Source organism: Ranitomeya imitator, chromosome 5 (genome assembly GCF_032444005.1).
Source record: "Ranitomeya imitator isolate aRanImi1 chromosome 5, aRanImi1.pri, whole genome shotgun sequence".
NCBI classification, from domain to species: domain Eukaryota; kingdom Metazoa; phylum Chordata; class Amphibia; order Anura; family Dendrobatidae; genus Ranitomeya; species Ranitomeya imitator.
Genome location: NC_091286.1, coordinates 688,848,682 through 688,875,625, shown reverse-complemented (window position 1 = coordinate 688,875,625; position 26,944 = coordinate 688,848,682). Strand labels below are relative to the sequence as shown.

The 26,944-nt window shown below is 42.8% G+C and overlaps 1 protein-coding gene across 3 annotated transcripts in view; it reads left to right on the top strand.

Annotated features, from left to right (window-relative positions):
* Positions 1-26,944, top strand: part of CHRNA2 (cholinergic receptor nicotinic alpha 2 subunit) — a 145,753-nt gene that overhangs the window by 24,488 nt on the left and 94,321 nt on the right. The window contains exon 1 of one of the 3 annotated variants that reach the window (XM_069728444.1): positions 5,450-5,515. The exons of the other annotated variants lie outside the window; for them this stretch is intronic. Coding sequence (XP_069584545.1) covers positions 5,482-5,515 — 34 coding nt within the window. The 5' untranslated portion in view covers positions 5,450-5,481. Of the gene's footprint in view, positions 1-5,449; positions 5,516-26,944 lie in introns of those variants that run through there. 3 annotated transcript variants of the gene reach the window in all.

The following is a 26,944-nucleotide window of genomic DNA, read 5'->3' as shown; positions in this document are numbered from 1 at the left end:
AAACTAGAAATATACACAAAAATGATACCCACATTGCATATCACACCAGCATCTTTAGTACTTAGTAGAGCCCTGGCTGTTATGACCTGCTTTTCCTCTGGCTGTTGTAACCTGCTTTTCCTCTGTGTGTTGTGACCTGCTGCCCCTCTGGCTGTTGTGACCTGCTACACCTCTGGCTGTTGTGAACTGCTGCGCCTCTGGCTTTTGTGAACTGCTTCACTTCTGGCTGTTGTGACCAGGTGCCTCTCTGGCGGTTGTGATCTGATGTCCCTGATTGTTGTGACCTGCTGCCCTTCTGTCTTTTGTGAACTGCTTTGATTCTGGCTGTTGTGACCTGGTGCCCCTTTGGCTGTTGCGACCTGCTGCCTTTTTACTGTTGTTACCTGCTGCCCTTTTGTCTGTTGTGACCTGCTTTGCTTATGGCTGTTGTGATCTGCTGCCTTTCTGTCTGTTGTGAGAGATCAACGTGTGCACAACTCAAGAATGGTGCATGGGTAGGTTCCCAAACCATAGAATAACTAGTAACAAAACCCAGCACTCAACTTGTTGTGAAGAGGAAAATTAGATACTTTATTATATCCCAACGTACACTTCAAACGTTTCGGTCACACATGTGACCTTCGTCAGTGACTGTAAAGTATACATCAAAATGATACATCACGATAGGGTGCAAAAATAATCATGAACAAAAATAAAACAATAAATGAGGTATATACAACATAAACATGGACAATCGTACATGTATATGGCCTAAGAGAAACAATTATCATATATGCGAAATATCTGTGGTAATTGAGAGCTATAGAACTATACTGGCACAGTGAGTGACGGTGAAGATATAGAAAAGTACATACCAGAATTTGGGATGTTAACTAGGTAATGAAGGCTATATATAGCCTAGGAGAGAGTAAAAACATGGAAAAAACTCAGGTTAACCCCAGTGAGGTAAGGAATCTAAGTGAGTGGGAAACTATAGGTTAATACATACCAAGGATAGGAATAGTCTGTGGACATTATAGGCAAACAAGCGCTGTCTACGATGGAGATAGAGATATGGCGAAAAACACTAGTTAGCCATGGTGTAGAAAATGGTGTAAAAAGTAAACACACTACGGTGGGAGGCAGAGAGTCTGGGCCTACCAATGTTTGTCCAGAATGCAGCGTCAATAAGGATGAGAGCCGCTGTATGAAATCTATGGAGAGTGGGGGGAAAAAAGGTCAGGGATTCTATATCATGGTCAGAGCTGGGTGATAGCGATGTGCAGATACAATACCTTGTACAGAATCAGATCCGCGGTGTCCACCGCTGCAAGGGTAAAGGAGAATATTAGGCCTAGGGCATTTAAGCCCGGAGGGCGGGATAACCACCGGAAGTGCGGCGGTAAATGTGACGCGCTATAGAGAATGGAGCCGACTGCATGTGAAAAGTCCGAAGGACGGACAGACAGAGGCCGGATATGATAGACCGGAAGTGGGGCACCGGACGTCATATGGGCAGATAGGATCGCCATGTTAGATGAGGCTGTGACCTACATGGACCGGAAGTAGCGAGCCGGAAGTGGGGCACCGGACGTCATATGGGCAGATAGAATCGCCATGTTAGATGAGGCTGTGACCTACATGGACCGGAAGTAGCGAGCCGGAAGTGGGGCACCGGACGTCATATGGGCAGATAGGATCGCCATGTTAGATGAGGCTGTGACCTACATGGACCGGAAGTAGCGAGCCGGAAGTGGGGCACCGGACGTCATATGGGCAGATAGGATCGCCATGTTAGATGAGGCTGTGACCTACATGGACCGGAAGTAGCGAGCCGGAAGTGGGGCACCGGACGTCATATGGGCAGATAGGATCGCCATGTTAGATGAGGCTGTGACCTACATGGACCGGAAGTAGCGAGCCGGAAGTGGGGCACCGGACGTCATATGGGCAGATAGGATCGCCATGTTAGATGAGGCTGTGACCTACATGGACCGGAAGTAGCGAGCCGGAAGTGGGGCACCGGACGTCATATGGGCAGATAGGATCGCCATGTTAGATGAGGCTGTGACCTACATGGACCGGAAGTAGCGAGCCGGAAGTGGGGCACCGGACGTCATATGGGCAGATAGGATCGCCATGTTAGATGAGGCTGTGACCTACATGGACCGGAAGTAGCGAGCCGGAAGTGGGGCACCGGACGTCATATGGGCAGATAGGATCGCCATGTTAGATGAGGCTGTGACCTACATGGACCGGAAGTAGCGAGCCGGAAGTGGGGCACCGGACGTCATATGGGCAGATAGGATCGCCATGTTAGATGAGGCTGTGACCTACATGGACCGGAAGTAGCGAGCCGGAAGTGGGGCACCGGACGTCATATGGGCAGATAGGATCGCCATGTTAGATGAGGCTGTGACCTACATGGACCGGAAGTAGCGAGCCGGAAGTGGGGCACCGGACGTCATATGGGCAGATAGGATCGCCATGTTAGATGAGGCTGTGACCTACATGGACCGGAAGTAGCGAGCCGGAAGTGGGGCACCGGCCGCTATCATGAAGTGTACTGTCGCCATTTTGAATGGGGCAGAGCTGCATGTTATACAAGTGTACTGGACAGGCAGGCTACGAACAACAGAGAGTGGGGCTCAGAACACGTACTATCGGATGAGGCAGAATCGCCCAATATCAGATGATATACAAGTGTGTATGGAACCCTATATGGGAGCGCTATGACTGACAAGGAGAAGGAAAGAGAAAAAAAAATATAGATGAATGCATGACAGTTCGTTACACATAAATAGCAATATACTATTGTTCCAAAAAAGTTTTACTTATATAGACACGTGGCTATGGGTGACCAGGGAGAAAAAGGAAAAAGAGAGTGGAGGATGATGAGGGAGGGCGTGTCTTATTCGGAGCACAGTGATGGCAAGTAGATGGGACGGTGCTCGTGATCCGTGGTGCCAACAAGTCAATATAAGCGACTCTAAAAAGATAGAAAAAAAGCAAATTAGTAATCAAATACAGCAATAATGATTAAACAAATGCCATAAGCTCATAGTCACGATTAAGACCTTTAGGAGATAACGTCTCCAAAGTGTGAATCCAGAATGCCTCTTTTTTGTGTAGTGAAGCGACTCTGTCCCCACCTCTTCTAGGTGGTGGTACACTATCGATGACCTGAAATCGTAACTGAGAAATGGAATGGCCCATTGTGTGAAATTGGTGTGGAATTGGCAGTAATTAGTGTTGAGCGATACCGTCCGATACTTGAAAGTATCGGTATCGGATAGTATCGGCCGATACCCGAAAAATATCGGATATCGCCGATACCGATATCCGATACCAATACAAGTCAATGGGACATCAAGTATCGGAATGTATCCTCATGGATCCCAGGGTCTGAAGAAGAGGAAACTCTCCTTCAGGCCCTGGGATCCATATTAAAGTGTAAAATAAAGAATTAAAATAAAAAATATTGTTATATTCACCTCTCCGGCGGCCCCTGGACATCAGCGGGAGGATCCGGCGTCCGGCATCTGATTGGTCGCGTGCCGCCCATGTGACCGCCACGCGACCAATCAGAAGCCGCGACGTCATTCCTCAGGTCCTAGAAGGCGCTCATTCTAGGACTTTAGCTGAGGAATGACGTTGCGGCTTCTGATTGGTCGCGTGGCGGTCACATGGGCGGCACGCGACCAATCAGAAGCCGGGACGTCATACCACAGGTCCTAAAGGCGCGCATTTTGAAGAAAGAAGCCGTGCCGGACGCCGGATCCTCCCGCTGATGTCCAGGGGCCGCCGGAGAGGTGAATATAACAATATTTTTTATTTTAATTCTTTATTTTACACTTCCGATACCGATACCCGATATCACAAAAATATCGGATCTCGGTATCGGAATTCCGATACCGCAAGTATCGGCCGATACCCGATACTTGCGGTATCGGAATGCTCAACACTAGCAGTAATAGATTCCTGCACCATATTGTCGATTTGTGTTTTGAAATCCTGTCTCTTACTGACTGTGTTGTCTCACCCACATATAATAGTCCACATGGGCACTTGATAAGGTATACCACGTAAGATGACTCGCATGTAAAGAAGTGATTAATTTTAAAAGTTTTACCAGATCTGGGATGTTGAAACGTGTTACCTTTAAGTACGTTGTGGCACTGTGCGCAATGGAGACATGGATACGTGCCAGTTCTAGGACGTGATAAAAATGTCTGTCTCCTCTGGTTCCCTGTCCCAATGTCGGCTCTAACTAAACTGTCCCTCAAATTTGGTGGCCGCCTATAGCATGGTAGGAACGGTGTCCTGAATTCAGGAATGTCCGGATGTGCAGTAGACAGAAGGTGCCAGTGTCATCTTATAGCCTTATGGAGGATGGAAGAGAAGGGATGATATGAATGTACAAAGGGGATACGTTTGTCCTGACCTCTGGCTGGGGACCTAGGTGGAGGGTCCCGGGATTGGGCGAGGACTGTGGGTGGATACCCTCTTTCTAGGAATTTCGTGGTCATTTTCCTGAGTCGATCATCACATAGGTTTTTATCTGGGACTATACGTTTGACTCGTTGAAACTGTGAGATTGGTATTGAGCGTTTAGTTGCTGGTGGATGAAAGCTGCAATAATGGAGTAAGCTATTTCTATCTGTGGGTTTAGAGAAGAGGTCTGTTGTCAGAACGCCTGTCGGATCCTTGATTACCATAGTGTCCAAAAAGTTAATGCAATGTAAATCATGGCTAATAGTAAACTTAATACCTGGCCAGGCTCCATTTAGGAATTGAAAGAATTCCTGCAAGGACTCCAATGTGCCACCCCAAATGCAGAAAATATCATCTATGAAGCGTTTCCATAGGGAGACGTTTTGAATGAACAGAGGATGTTCTGTCTGTTGTGACCTGCTTCGATTCTGGCTGTTGTGACCTGGTGTCCCTCTGGCTGTTGTGACCTGGTGACCTTTTGGCTGTTGCGACCTGCTGCCCTTCTGTCTGCTGTGACCTGCTTCGCTTATGGCTGTTGTGATCTGCTGCCCTTCTGGCTGTTGTGACCTGCTTCGATTCTGGCTGTTGTGATCTGCTGTCCTTCTGACTGTTGCGACCTGCTACCTCTTTGGCTGTTGTGACCTGCTTCGCTTCTGGCTGTTGTGACCTGCTGCCCTTCTGTCTGTTGTGACCTGCTTCGATTCTGGCTGTTGTGACCTGCTGTCCTTCTGACTGTTGTGACCTGCTACCTCTTTGGCTGTTGTGACCTGCTTTGCTTCTGGCTGTTGTGACCTGCTGCCCTTCTGTCTGTTGTGACCTGGTGTCCCTCTGGCTGTTGTGGTCTGATGAAAATGTGATGAATAGCTAGACACCAGCTTCTGGCAGCATTCCTGAGGAATCCTATCCCTCCTGGGCACTGGCACATCTCATGACTTCAGATACATTGTGAGTCATGTGTCTGTATCCCGTTGTCAGATTTATCAGACTCGCTCTACACATCATCCTATAATGGAGTCTCGCAGCGGCCGGGTCGTCTTCACCGGTAAATATGAACGATGTCTCTTCTTCGCGGAGCTGACACTGGAGCTTTTTGCTGCCATAAAATGTTCAATAAATCGCTCTGTGAATGCAGTGATTCTGACAGTACTGATAGTGAGGACAGAATAATGCCGTCGGCCGTTTTTTTACATTTCATGGGCACAACTCCATTTAGTGCATTGGTTGATACAAGGATAGAAGTTTCTTCTCCTTGTGGATCTTCGGGGGTCTCCTCCTCGCAGCCGATGTGTAAATGAGAAAAAAAAATCAGCTAACACAGGTGATACTCCATGAGGAGAGGAGAGATGTGAGGGAAATTAAAGCACCACTTGTGAGGGACGAGGGAGACTCCATTTTGGATTTATTAATTCAGGCCGGATAGATTATCCAGAGATCTCCGTCCACTCCTGTGGTGGCCCCATCCTTGGGATAAGTACACAAATCCCCAAAAGAACAGAATTTTTGCCAAATGACCAGATAATTAGAGGCCACGTGTTAATGAAGGCAATGCGTGGCAGAGCTGGGACCCCCTGCTGTCTTTTGTGCAAGGCGGCCCACATGAAGGGAAAGCGCTAGACACTTGGGCACAGACATCTAGAGATGAATTATGAGAGCACCGTGCACCTCAGGGTTAAGCCCAATGTACCACCAGACCCATGGGAGCCCTCCGCACACACACCAGTGTCTCATATTTCTCTAGCTGTCCCGGATACCAAGCTATCGAGACTGGCTCTCCAGAACCACATAGCCGACCAAGGTTTGGACTCTCCATATCAGTCCAGTCCCAACGAACCAATTGATACGTCAGTCGTCCCGTTTGGACCTCCCTCTAGGAAGTTATGACCAATCCTAGATATTGGGAATTATTTCAGCTAGGAGGTCAGGGGAGAAAAATTCAGTCCAACCCAAAGAGGCGGTGGCGAATATGGGAGGGGGCGAGCTAGGGGTTAAAAGCTAGCTACACACCTTTAGACTTTGTCATTGTTCTGCCATGGAACCTGCATCACGTCACGTGTGGAGACGGACCAGAAACTAAGAATGTTTCGGTGGATATGAGAGCTTCCCTTCTTCCACAAGTGAGAAGAAACAGTAACGTGACATATAAAGCTAGCTGCAAACCCAACCTGCACCATGTTTTTATCTGTACTTCTGGCTGTAATCTCTGTATATTACTCGGTATATATTTGTAGTATCTAGTGTGCCTTTTGAAAATTAAAATATCAATTGAATTTGGCTGCTCCTCAAGCCTCAAAACCCAATTTCCAACGTCCGTGAGTCTTGGCTAGTACTTATACGCTACCTGGGGTTGGTTTCTGACCCAATAAAAGCTTGTTAATGGACCGGACTTATATCTAATAAGGAACTGGTGGCAGCATACCATTCTGGTGTTATTGAGGGATCCTGGCAGTGATGAACCGGAGGTTTATATACAGTATACAATCATCGCCTGGGACTGGTGATATATATATACCGCCCTCACTGCAGCGTGCCCGATAACTAGTACGTGACAGGGCAGCCTCTCCGGCGACTACTTATCCTAGGTGCAGTTCCCTGACTGACCTGAGGGTAAGGAGGCACCAGAGAGCTGTGACTGTGTAAACTCCATCACAGATTGATGACGGTAGGGGAATATCAGTATCCCCTAGCTCTCTCGTGTGTTTTTCCTTACACCACTCCAATGGGTTTTTTTCAGCACTGGAGTGGCGCTTTAAGTGTAAGCCCCCTGCCCCCACTCATATACTCACCCTCCGGCGTCTTCACAGCTTTCCCCCTGCGCCATCCTCCGAGAGAAGCTTCTGACCAGCCAGAAGTTAGAAGCTACATCACAATAGCGCAATGGAAGTCTATGACAACAAGAACGTGGCCAGAACGATGCCAGATTATGGCCAGAACGAGGCTGTATTGTAAGGTGACTTGCATGTAAAACTGTATGTGGAGCTGTGGGGCAGGTAACTTCTCGTTGGAAACCAAAGGGGGCAGTGGAGAAAACAGATAAAAATGCCAGAAGGTGAGTATTAAACATTTAAAGCACCACTTCAAGGGTGCAATGAAAAGAAAACGTTGGAATGGTGCTTGAAGTGTGGTCTTTTTGGGGAATTAAACTCCCAACCTGTAGCATGGCAGACTGCACCGCTCAGTATGGGAGGATTATCTGTCTAACAATCTATATAGTATTCTGTACAGTTAGAAAAGGAAAGGATTTCTCACGCACTGCACCGAGGTTGGTGAAAATGATTGTCCTTTTATTCAGACATAACGTGCAGCTGAAAACATTGGAGTGGATTAAATAACCTTACGCGTTTCTGGTGCAATACTGCCCTTAGTCATCTTGTTTGTCACCAACCTCGTTGCAGTGCGTGAGAAATCCTTTTCTTTTCTAACTCGGCTGAGATGACCAACAGGATTGGCAGCCACCTGGTTTCATTACCCCCAGCCTCAGCATACAGCTTTCAACGATACGGTGAAGCTCCCTGACCCTCTCTTCTACAACATAGTACAGCATTGTAGTACAGGTACATAAAGATGCATCTCTATATACCAGTGTATCTCTGTGTACAGTGCATCAACATACTGTACATTACATAGAGATCCTATATATTTTACAGCCACTATGACCTCATATATTGAAGCTTATCCAAAGTCGGTTTTAGGCAAAATGGGGCCCAGTGCATAGGTTAAAAGTGGGGCCCCAAATGCTCACAGATTGCTCTATCTCACAGAAACATTGTGGTTGTATTTACCTGCGCTGAGTTCAGACCGTTAAACAAGTGTGATCGACAATATTGGAGTCGTTCTGCGCTTATTTCCTGGGATCTTTACACCGATTGAGGAAGAATGACTTGCACAGAACAATCACTAGTAGATCAATCTGTCCCCATACAGTATCAGGTTATCAGCAGCACATCTACAGTTTACGCCGGCGACGTGCTGCTGAGAAGAATGATTTTTGTTCCACCATATACAATCCAATCACTAGATGAATAGGCAGCATGTTGCTCATTGTTCGGCAATTGCCAACATTTTTACACCTATGTACTCTTGTCTATCCAGCCAAGATTTATAAATGTGGATGCTACATAAATACTGTATTTTACACACAAATGTATATACACACATGTCTGCACAGAGCACATACACACATACATGCACAGAGCACATACACACATGTATACACAGAGCACATACACACATACATACACAGAGCACATACACATATACATACACAGAGCACATACACACATACATACACAGAGCACATACACATATACATACACAGAGCACATACACACATACATACACAGAGCACATACACACATGTCAGCACAGAGCACATACACACATACATACACAGAGCACATACACACATACATACACAGAGCACATACACATATACATACACAGAGCACATACACATATACATACACAGAGCACATACACATATACATACACAGAGCACATACACATATACATACACAGAGCACATACACACATACATACACAGAGCACATACACACATACATACACAGAGCACATACACACATGTCAGCACAGAGCACATACACACATACATACACAGAGCACATACACACATACATACACAGAGCACATACACACATACATACACAGAGCACATACACACATACATACACAGAGCACATACACACATGTCTGCACAGAGCACATACACATATACATACACAGAGCACATACACATATACATACACAGAGCACATACACATATACATACACAGAGCACATACACACATACATACACAGAGCACATACACACATGTCAGCACAGAGCACATACACACATACATACACAGAGCACATACACACATACATACAAAGAGCACATACACACATGTCTGCACAGAGCACATACACACATACATACACAGAGCACATAAACACATACATACACAGAGCACATACACATATACATACACAGAGCACAGACACATATACATACACAGAGCACATACACACATGTATACACAGAGCACATACACATATACATACACAGAGCACATACACATATACATACACAGAGCACATACACATATACATACACAGAGCACATACACATATACATACACAGAGCACATACACATATACATACACAGAGCACATACACACATACATACACAGAGCACATACACACATGTCAGCACAGAGCACATACACACATACATACACAGAGCACATACACACATACATACACAGAGCACATACACACATGTCAGCACAGAGCACAGACACACATACATACACAGAGCACAGACACACATACATACACAGAGCACATACACACACATACACAGAGCACATACACACATACAAACACAGAGCACATACACACATGTATACACAGAGCAAATATACACACATACACAGAGCACATACACATATACATACACAGAGCACATACACATACATACACAGAGCAAATACACACACATACACAGAGCACATACACATATACATACACAGAGCACATACACATATACATACACAGAGCACATACACACATACATACACAGAGCACATACACACATACATATACAGAGCACATACACACATACATACACAGAGCACATACACACATACATACACAGAGCACATGCACACACATACACAGAGCACATACACACATACATACACAGAGCAAATACACACACATACACAGAGCAAATACACACACATACACAGAGCACATACACACATACATACACAGAGCACATACACACATGTATACACAGAGCACATACACATATACATACACAGAGTACATACACACATGTATACACAGAGCACATACACACATACATACACAGAGCACATAAACACACCTACATACACAGAGCACATACACACATGTATACACAGAGCACAGACACACATGTATACACAGAGCACATACACACATACATACACAGAGAACATACACACATGTATACACAGAGCACAGACACACATGTATACACAGAGCACATACACACATGTATACACAGAGCACATAAACACACATGTATACACAGAGCACATACACACATACATGCACAGATCACAGACACACATACATGCACAGAGCACATACACACATACATACACAGAGCACATACACACATACATACACAGAGCACATACACACATGTATACACAGAGCAAATATACACACATACACAGAGCACATACACATATACATACACAGAGCACATACACATACATACACAGAGCAAATACACACACATACACAGAGCACATACACATATACATACACAGAGCACATACACATACATACACAGAGCAAATACACACACATACACAGAGCACATACACATATACATACACAGAGCACATACACATATACATACACAGAGCACATACACACATACATACACAGAGCACATACACACATACATACACAGAGCAAATACACACATACATACACAGAGCACATACACACATACATACACAGAGCACATGCACACACATACACAGAGCACATACACACATACATACACAGAGCACATACACACATACATACACAGAGCAAATACACACACATACACAGAGCAAATACACACACATACACAGAGCACATACACACATACATACACAGAGCACATACACACATGTATACACAGAGCAAATATACACACATACACAGAGCACATACACATATACATACACAGAGCACATACACATACATACACAGCAAATACACACACATACACAGAGCACATACACATATACATACACAGAGCACATACACATATACATACACAGAGCACATACACATATACATACACAGAGCACATACACACATACATACACAGAGCACATACACACATACATACACAGAGCAAATACACACACATACACAGAGCACATACACACATACATACACAGAGCACATGCACACATGTATACACAGAGCACATACACACATACATACACAGAGTACATACACACATGTATACACAGAGCACATACACACATGTCAGCACAGAGCACATACACACATATACACAGAGCACATACACACATGTATACACAGAGCACATACACACATACATACACAGAGCACATACACACATGTATACACAGAGCACATACACACATACATACACAGAGCACATACACACATGTATACACAGAGCACATACACACATACATACACAGAGCACATACACACACACATACACAGAGCACATACACACATACAAACACAGAGCACATACACACATGTATACACAGAGCAAATATACACACATACACAGAGCACATACACATATACATACACAGAGCACATACACATACATACACAGAGCAAATACACACACATACACAGAGCACATACACATATACATACACAGAGCACATACACATATACATACACAGAGCACATACACACATACATACACAGAGCACATACACACATACATACACAGAGCAAATACACACATACATACACAGAGCACATACACACATACATACACAGAGCACATGCACACATACATACACAGAGCAAATACACACACATACACAGAGCAAATACACACACATACACAGAGCACATACACACATACATACACAGAGCACATACACATATACATACACAGAGTACATACACACATGTATACACAGAGCACATACACACATAAATACACAGAGCACATAAACACACCTACATACACAGAGCACATACACGCATGTATACACAGAGCACATACACACATGTATACACAGAGCACAGACACACATGTATACACAGAGCACAGACACACATGTATACACAGAGCACATACACACATACATACACAGAGAACATACACACATGTATACACAGAGCACAGACACACATGTATACACAGAGCACATAAACACACATGTATACACAGAGCACATACACACATACATGCACAGAGCACATACACACATACATACACAGAGCACATACACACATACATACACAGAGCAAATACACACACATACACAGAGCACATACACACATACATACACAGAGCACATGCACACATGTATACACAGAGCACATACACATACACATATACATACACAGAGTACATACACACATGTATACACAGAGCACATACACACATGTATACACAGAGCACATACACACATACATACGCAGAGCACATACACACATGTATACACAGAGCACAGACACACATGTATACACAGAGCACATACACACATGTATACACAGAGCACATACACACATGTATACACAGAGCACATACACACATACATACACAGAGCACAGACACACATGTATACACAGAGCACATACACACATACATACACAGAGCACATACACACGTATACACAGAGCACATACACACATGTATACACAGAGCACATAAACACACCTACATACACAGAGCACATACACACATGTATACACAGAGCACATACACACATGTATACACAGAGCACATAAACACACATACACAGAGCACATACACACATGTATACACAGAGCACATACACACATGTATACACAGAGCACAGACACACATGTATACACAGAGCACAGACACACATGTATACACAGAGCACATACACACACATGTATACACAGAGCACATACACACATACATGCACAGAGCACATACACACATACATGCACAGAGCACAGACACACATGTATACACAGAGCACATACACACATACATGCACAGAGCACATACACACATGTATACACAGAGCACATACACACATGTATACACAGAGCACAGACTCACATGTATACACAGAGCACATACACACATGTATACACAGAGCACATACACACATACATGCACAGAGCACATACACACATACATGCACAGAGCACAGACACACATGTATACACAGAGCAAATACACACACATACACAGAGCACAGACACACATGTATACACAGAGCACATAAACACATACATGCACAGAGCACATACACACATACATGCACAGAGCACATACACACATACATGCACAGAGCACATACACACATACATGCACAGAGCACATACACACATGTATACACAGAGCACATAAACACACATGTATACACAGAGCACATACACATATACATACACAGAGCACATACACATATACATACACAGAGCACATACACACATACATGCACAGAGCACATACACACATACATGCACAGAGCACATACACACATACATGCACAGAGCACAGACACACATGTATACACAGAGCAAATACACACACATACACAGAGCACAGACACACATGTATACACAGAGCACATAAACACACCTACATACACAGAGCACATACACACATGTATACACAGAGCACATACACACATGTATACACAGAGCACAGACACACATGTATACACAGAGCACAGACACACATGTATACACAGAGCACAGACACACATGTATACACAGAGCACAGACACACATGTATACACAGAGCACAGACACACATGTATACACAGAGCACATACACACATACATACACAGAGAACATACACACATGTATACACAGAGCACAGACACACATGTATACACAGAGCACATAAACACACATGTATACACAGAGCACATACACACATACATGCACAGAGCACATACACACATACATGCACAGATCACAGACACACATACATGCACAGAGCACATACACACATACATACACAGAGCACATACACACATACATACACAGAGCACATACACACATGTATACACAGAGCAAATATACACACATACACAGAGCACATACACATATACATACACAGAGCACATACACATACATACACAGAGCAAATACACACACATACACAGAGCACATACACATATACATACACAGAGCACATACACATATACATACACAGAGCACATACACACATACATACACAGAGCACATACACACATACATACACAGAGCAAATACACACATACATACACAGAGCACATACACACATACATACACAGAGCACATGCACACACATACACAGAGCACATACACACATACATACACAGAGCACATACACACATACATACACAGAGCAAATACACACACATACACAGAGCAAATACACACACATACACAGAGCACATACACACATACATACACAGAGCACATACACACATGTATACACAGAGCAAATATACACACATACACAGAGCACATACACATATACATACACAGAGCACATACACATACATACACAGCAAATACACACACATACACAGAGCACATACACATATACATACACAGAGCACATACACACATGTATACACAGAGCACATACACACATACATGCACAGAGCACATACACACATGTATACACAGAGCACATACACATATACATACACAGAGCACATACACATACATACACAGCAAATACACACACATACACAGAGCACATACACATATACATACACAGAGCACATACACATATACATACACAGAGCACATACACACATACATACACAGAGCACATACACACATACATACACAGAGCAAATACACACACATACACAGAGCACATACACACATACATACACAGAGCACATGAACACATGTATACACAGAGCACATACACATATACATACACAGAGTACATACACACATGTATACACAGAGCACATACACACATGTCAGCACAGAGCACATACACACATATACACAGAGCACATACACACATGTATACACAGAGCACATACACACATACATACACAGAGCACATAAACACATGTATACACAGAGCACATACACACATACATACACAGAGCACATACACACATGTATACACAGAGCACAGACACACATGTATACACAGAGCACAGACACACATGTATACACAGAGCACATACACACATGTATACACAGAGCACATACACACATGTATACACAGAGCACATACACACATACATACACAGAGCACATACACACATGTATACACAGAGCACATACACACATACATACACAGAGCACAGACACACATGTATACACAGAGCACATACACACATACATACACAGAGCACAGACACACATGTATACACAGAGCACATACACACATACATACACAGAGCACATACACACGTATACACAGAGCACAGACACACATGTATACACAGAGCACATAAACACACCTACATACACAGAGCACATACACACATGTATACACAGAGCACATAAACACACATACACAGAGCACATACACACATGTATACACAGAGCACAGACACACATGTGTACACAGAGCACAGACACACATGTATACACGGAGCACATAAACACACATGTATACACAGAGCACATACACACATGTATACACAGAGCACAGACACACATGTATACACAGAGCACATAAACACATACATGCACAGAGCACATACACACATACATGCACAGAGCACATACACACATACATGCACAGAGCACATACACACATACATGCACAGAGCACAGACACACATGTATACACAGAGCACATACACATATACATGCACAGAGCACATACACACATGTATACACAGAGCACAGACACACATGTATACACAGAGCACATAAACACACATGTATACACAGAGCACATACACATATACATACACAGAGCACATACACATATACATACACAGAGCACATACACACATACATGCACAGAGCACATACACACATACATGCACAGAGCACATACACACATACATGCACAGAGCACAGACACACATGTATACACAGAGCAAATACACACACATACACAGAGCACAGACACACATGTATACACAGAGCACATAAACACACCTACATACACAGAGCACATACACACATGTATACACAGAGCACATACACACATGTATACACAGAGCACAGACACACATGTATACACAGAGCACAGACACACATGTATACACAGAGCACAGACACACATGTATACACAGAGCACAGACACACATGTATACACAGAGCACAGACACACATGTATACACAGAGCACATACACACATGTATACACAGAGCACAGACACACATGTATACACAGAGCACAGACACACATGTATACACAGAGCACAGACACACATGTATACACAGAGCACATACACACATGTATACACAGAGCACAGACACACATGTATACACAGAGAACATACACACATGTATACACAGAGCACAGACACACATGTATACACAGAGCACATAAACACACATGTATACACAGAGCACATACACACATACATGCACAGAGCACATACACACATACATGCACAGATCACAGACACACATACATGCACAGAGCACATACACACATACATACACAGAGCACATACACACATACATACACAGAGCACATACACACATGTATACACAGAGCAAATATACACACATACACAGAGCACATACACATATACATACACAGAGCACATACACATACATACACAGAGCAAATACACACACATACACAGAGCACATACACATATACATACACAGAGCACATACACACATACATACACAGAGCACATACACACATACATACACAGAGCAAATACACACATACATACACAGAGCACATACACACATACATACACAGAGCACATGCACACACATACACAGAGCACATACACACATACATACACAGAGCACATACACACATACATACACAGAGCAAATACACACACATACACAGAGCAAATACACACACATACACAGAGCACATACACACATACATACACAGAGCACATACACACATGTATACACAGAGCAAATATACACACATACACAGAGCACATACACATATACATACACAGAGCACATACACATACATACACAGCAAATACACACACATACACAGAGCACATACACATATACATACACAGAGCACATACACACATGTATACACAGAGCACATACACACATACATGCACAGAGCACATACACACATGTATACACAGAGCACATACACATATACATACACAGAGCACATACACATACATACACAGCAAATACACACACATACACAGAGCACATACACATATACATACACAGAGCACATACACATATACATACACAGAGCACATACACACATACATACACAGAGCACATACACACATACATACACAGAGCAAATACACACACATACACAGAGCACATACACACATACATACACAGAGCACATGCACACATGTATACACAGAGCACATACACATATACATACACAGAGTACATACACACATGTATACACAGAGCACATACACACATGTCAGCACAGAGCACATACACACATATACACAGAGCACATACACATATACATACACAGAGCACATACACACATGTATACACAGAGCACATACACACATACATACACAGAGCACATACACACATGTATACACAGAGCACAGACACACATGTATACACAGAGCACAGACACACATGTATACACAGAGCACATACACACATGTATACACAGAGCACATACACATATACATACACAGAGCACATACACACATGTATACACAGAGCACATACACACATACATACACAGAGCACATACACACATGTATACACAGAGCACAGACACACATGTATACACAGAGCACAGACACACATGTATACACAGAGCACATACACACATGTATACACAGAGCACATACACATATGTATACACAGAGCACATACACACATAAATACACAGAGCACATACACACATGTATACACAGAGCACATACACACATACATACACAGAGCACAGACACACATGTATACACAGAGCACATACACACATACATACACAGAGCACAGACACACATGTATACACAGAGCACATACACACATACATACACAGAGCACATACACACGTATACACAGAGCACAGACACACATGTATACACAGAGCACATAAACACACCTACATACACAGAGCACATACACACATGTATACACAGAGCACATAAACACACATACACAGAGCACATACACACATGTATACACAGAGCACAGACACACATGTATACACAGAGCACAGACACACATGTATACACAGAGCACAGACACACATGTATACACAGAGCACATACACACATGTATACACAGAGCACATACACACATGTATACACAGAGCACAGACACACATGTATACACAGAGCACAGACACACATGTATACACAGAGCACATACACACATGTATACACAGAGCACAGACACACATGTATACACAGAGCACATACACACATACATACACAGAGCACATACACACATACATGCACAGAGCACAGACACACATGTATACACAGAGCACATAAACACACATGTATACACAGAGCACATACACACATACATGCACAGAGCACATACACACATACATGCACAGAGCACAGACACACATGTATACACAGAGCACATACACACATGTATACACAGAGCACATACACACATGTATACACAGAGCACAGACACACATGTATACACAGAGCACATACACACATGTATACACAGAGCACATAAACACACATGTATACACAGAGCACATACACACATACATGCACAGAGCACATACACACATACATGCACAGAGCACAGACACACATACATGCACAGAGCACAGACACACATGTATACACAGAGCAAATACACACATGTATACACAGAGCACATACACATATACATGCACAGAGCACAGACACACATACATGCACAGAGCACAGACACACATGTATACACAGAGCAAATACACATACATGCACAGAGCACAGACACACATGTATACACAGAGCACATACACACATACATGCACAGAGCACATACACACATGTATACACAGAGCACAGACACACATGTATACACAGAGCACATACACACATGTATACACAGAGCACATAAACACACATGTATACACAGAGCACATACACACATGTATACACAGAGCACAGACACACATGTATACACAGAGCACAGACACACATGTATACACAGAGCACATACACACATGTATACACAGAGCACATACACACATGTATACACAGAGCACATACACACATACATACACAGAGCACATACACACATGTATACACAGAGCACATACACACATACATACACAGAGCACAGACACACATGTATACACAGAGCACAGACACACATGTATACACAGAGCACATACACACATGTATACACAGAGCACATACACACATGTATACACAGAGCACATACACACATACATACACAGAGCACATACACACATGTATACACAGAGCACATACACACATACATACACAGAGCACATACACACGTATACACAGAGCACAGACACACGTATACACAGAGCACATAAACACACCTACATACACAGAGCACATACACACATGTATACACAGAGCACATAAACACACATACACAGAGCACATACACACATGTATACACAGAGCACAGACACACATGTATACACAGAGCACAGACACACATGTATACACAGAGCACAGACACACATGTATACACAGAGCACATACACACATGTATACACAGAGCACATACACACATGTATACACAGAGCACAGACACACATGTATACACAGAGCACAGACACACATGTATACACAGAGCACATACACACATGTATACACAGAGCACAGACACACATGTATACACAGAGCACATACACACATACATACACAGAGCACATACACACATGTATACACAGAGCACATAAACACACCTACATACACAGAGCACATACACACATGTATACACAGAGCACATAAACACACATACACAGAGCACATACACACATGTATACACAGAGCACAGACACACATGTATACACAGAGCACAGACACACATGTATACACAGAGCACAGACACACATGTATACACAGAGCACATACACACATGTATACACAGAGCACATACACACATGTATACACAGAGCACAGACACACATGTATACACAGAGCACAGACACACATGTATACACAGAGCACATACACACATGTATACACAGAGCACAGACACACATGTATACACAGAGCACATACACACATACATACACAGAGCACAGACACACATGTATACACAGAGCACATAAACACACATGTATACACAGAGCACATACACACATACATGCACAGAGCACATACACACATACATGCACAGAGCACAGACACACATGTATACACAGAGCACATACACACATGTATACACAGAGCACATACACACATGTATACACAGAGCACAGACACACATGTATACACAGAGCACATACACACATGTATACACAGAGCACATAAACACACATGTATACACAGAGCACATACACATATACATGCACAGAGCACAGACACACATACATGCACAGAGCACAGACACACATGTATACACAGAGCACAGACACACATGTATACACAGAGCACATACACACATGTATACACAGAGCACATAAACACACATGTATACACAGAGCACATACACACATACATGCACAGAGCACATACACACATACATGCACAGAGCACAGACACACATACATACACAGAGCACAGACACACATGTATACACAGAGCAAATACACACATGTATACACAGAGCACATAAACACACATGTATACACAGAGCACATACACACATACATGCACAGAGCACAGACACACATACATGCACAGAGCACAGACACACATGTATACACAGAGCAAATACACACATGTATACACAGAGCACATAAACACACATGTATACACAGAGCACATACACACATACATGCACAGAGCACATACACACATACATGCACAGAGCACATACACACATACATGCACAGAGCACATACACACATACATGCACAGAGCACAGACACACATGTATACACAGAGCACATAAACACACCTACATACACAGAGCACATACACACATGTATACACAGAGCACATACACACATGTATACACAGAGCACATACACACATGTATACACAGAGCACAGACACACATGTATACACAGAGCACATACACACATGTATACACAGAGCACAGACACACATGTATACACAGAGCACAGACATACATGTATACACAGAGCACAGACACACATGTATACACAGAGCACATACACACATGTATACACAGAGCACAGACATACATGTATACACAGAGCACAGACACACATGTATACACAGAGCACAGACACACATGTATACACAGAGCACATACACACATGTATACACAGAGCACATAAACACACATGTATACACAGAGCACATACACACATGTATACACAGAGCACATACACACATGTATACACAGAGCACATACACACATGTATACACAGAGCACATACACACATGTATACACAGAGCACATACACACATGTATACACAGAGCACAGACACACATGTATACACAGAGCACAGACACACATGTATACACAGAGCACAGACACACATGTATACACAGAGCACAGACATACATGTATACACAGAGCACAGACACACATGTATACACAGAGCACATACACACATGTATACACAGAGCACATACACACATGTATACACAGAGCACAGACACACATGTATACACAGAGCACAGACACACATGTATACACAGAGCACAGACATACATGTATACACAGAGCACAGACACACATGTATACACAGAGCACATAAACACACATGTATACACAGAGCACATACACACATGTATACACAGAGCACATACACACATGTATACACAGAGCACATACACACATGTATACACAGAGCACATACACACATGTATACACAGAGCACAGACACACATGTATACACAGAGCACAGACACACATGTATACACAGAGCACAGACACACATGTATACACAGAGCACAGACACACATGTATACACAGAGCACAGACACACATGTATACACAGAGCACAGACACACATGTATACACAGAGCACATACACACATGTATACACAGAGCACATAAACACACATGTATACACAGAGCACATACACACATGTATACACATAGCACAGACACACATGTATACACAGAGCACATACACACATACATACACAGAGCACAGACACACATGTATACACAGAGCACATACACACATGTATACACATAGCACAGACACACATGTATACACAGAGCACATACACACATGTATACACAGAGCACAGACACAAATGTATACACAGAGCACATACACACATACATACACAGAGCACATACACACATGTATACACAGAGCACAGACACACATGTATACACAGAGCACATACACACATGTATACACAGAGCACAGACACACATGTATACACAGAACACAGACACACATGTATACACAGAGCACAGACACACATGTATACACAGAGCACAGACACACATGTATACACAGAGCACAGACACACATACATACACAGAGCACAGACACACATACATACACAGAGCACAGACACACATGTATACACAGAGCACAGACACACATGTATACACAGAGCACATACACACATGTATACACAGAGCACAGACACACATGTATACACAGAGCACATACACACATACATACACAGAGCACATGCACACATACATACACAGAGCAAATACACACACATACACAGAGCAAATACACACACATACACAGAGCACATACACACATACATACACAGAGCACATACACATATACATACACAGAGTACATACACACATGTATACACAGAGCACATACACACATAAATACACAGAGCACATAAACACACCTACATACACAGAGCACATACACGCATGTATACACAGAGCACATACACACATGTATACACAGAGCACAGACACACATGTATACACAGAGCACAGACACACATGTATACACAGAGCACATACACACATACATACACAGAGAACATACACACATGTATACACAGAGCACAGACACACATGTATACACAGAGCACATAAACACACATGTATACACAGAGCACATACACACATACATGCACAGAGCACATACACACATACATACACAGAGCACATACACACATACATACACAGAGCAAATACACACACATACACAGAGCACATACACACATACATACACAGAGCACATGCACACATGTATACACAGAGCACATACACATATACATACACAGAGTACATACACACATGTATACACAGAGCACATACACACATGTCAGCACAGAGCACATACACACATATACACAGAGCACATACACACATGTATACACAGAGCACATACACACATACATACACAGAGCACATACACACATACATACGCAGAGCACATACACACATGTATACACAGAGCACAGACACACATGTATACACAGAGCACATACACACATGTATACACAGAGCACATACACACATGTATACACAGAGCACATACACACATACATACACAGAGCACAGACACACATGTATACACAGAGCACATACACACATACATACACAGAGCACATACACACGTATACACAGAGCACATACACACATGTATACACAGAGCACATAAACACACCTACATACACAGAGCACATACACACATGTATACACAGAGCACATACACACATGTATACACAGAGCACATAAACACACATACACAGAGCACATACACACATGTATACACAGAGCACATACACACATGTATACACAGAGCACAGACACACATGTATACACAGAGCACAGACACACATGTATACACAGAGCACATACACACACATGTATACACAGAGCACATACACACATACATGCACAGAGCACATACACACATACATGCACAGAGCACAGACACACATGTATACACAGAGCACATACACACATACATGCACAGAGCACATACACACATGTATACACAGAGCACATACACACATGTATACACAGAGCACAGACTCACATGTATACACAGAGCACATACACACATGTATACACAGAGCACATACACACATACATGCACAGAGCACATACACACATACATGCACAGAGCACAGACACACATGTATACACAGAGCAAATACACACACATACACAGAGCACAGACACACATGTATACACAGAGCACATAAACACACCTACATACACAGAGCACATACACACATGTATACACAGAGCACATACACACATGTATACACAGAGCACAGACACACATGTATACACAGAGCACAGACACACATGTATACACAGAGCACAGACACACATGTATACACAGAGCACAGACACACATGTATACACAGAGCACAGACACACATGTATACACAGAGCACAGACACACATGTATACACAGAGCACAGACACACATGTATACACAGAGCACAGACACACATGTATACACGGAGCACATAAACACACATGTATACACAGAGCACATACACACATGTATACACAGAGCACATACACACATGTATACACAGAGCACAGACACACATGTATACACAGAGCACATAAACACATACATGCACAGAGCACATACACACATACATGCACAGAGCACATACACACATACATGCACAGAGCACATACACACATACATGCACAGAGCACATACACACATGTATACACAGAGCACATAAACACACATGTATACACAGAGCACATACACATATACATACACAGAGCACATACACATATACATACACAGAGCACATACACACATACATGCACAGAGCACATACACACATACATGCACAGAGCACATACACACATACATGCACAGAGCACAGACACACATGTATACACAGAGCAAATACACACACATACACAGAGCACAGACACACATGTATACACAGAGCACATAAACACACCTACATACACAGAGCACATACACACATGTATACACAGAGCACATACACACATGTATACACAGAGCACAGACACACATGTATACACAGAGCACAGACACACATGTATACACAGAGCACAGACACACATGTATACACAGAGCACAGACACACATGTATACACAGAGCACAGACACACATGTATACACAGAGCACATACACACATACATACACAGAGAACATACACACATGTATACACAGAGCACAGACACACATGTATACACAGAGCACATAAACACACATGTATACACAGAGCACATACACACATACATGCACAGAGCACATACACACATACATGCACAGATCACAGACACACATACATGCACAGAGCACATACACACATACATACACAGAGCACATACACACATACATACACAGAGCACATACACACATGTATACACAGAGCAAATATACACACATACACAGAGCACATACACATATACATACACAGAGCACATACACATACATACACAGAGCAAATACACACACATACACAGAGCACATACACATATACATACACAGAGCACATACACATATACATACACAGAGCACATACACACATACATACACAGAGCACATACACACATACATACACAGAGCAAATACACACATACATACACAGAGCACATACACACATACATACACAGAGCACATGCACACACATACACAGAGCACATACACACATACATACACAGAGCACATACACACATACATACACAGAGCAAATACACACACATACACAGAGCAAATACACACACATACACAGAGCACATACACACATACATACACAGAGCACATACACACATGTATACACAGAGCAAATATACACACATACACAGAGCACATACACATATACATACACAGAGCACATACACATACATACACAGCAAATACACACACATACACAGAGCACATACACATATACATACACAGAGCACATACACACATGTATACACAGAGCACATACACACATACATGCACAGAGCACATACACACATGTATACACAGAGCACATACACATATACATACACAGAGCACATACACATACATACACAGCAAATACACACACATACACAGAGCACATACACATATACATACACAGAGCACATACACATATACATACACAGAGCACATACACACATACATACACAGAGCACATACACACATACATACACAGAGCAAATACACACACATACACAGAGCACATACACACATACATACACAGAGCACATGCACACATGTATACACAGAGCACATACACATATACATACACAGAGTACATACACACATGTATACACAGAGCACATACACACATGTCAGCACAGAGCACATACACACATATACACAGAGCACATACACACATGTATACACAGAGCACATACACACATACATACACAGAGCACATACACACATGTATACACAGAGCACAGACACACATGTATACACAGAGCACAGACACACATGTATACACAGAGCACATACACACATGTATACACAGAGCACATACACATATGTATACACAGAGCACATACACACATACATACACAGAGCACATACACACATGTATACACAGAGCACATACACACATACATACACAGAGCACAGACACACATGTATACACAGAGCACATACACA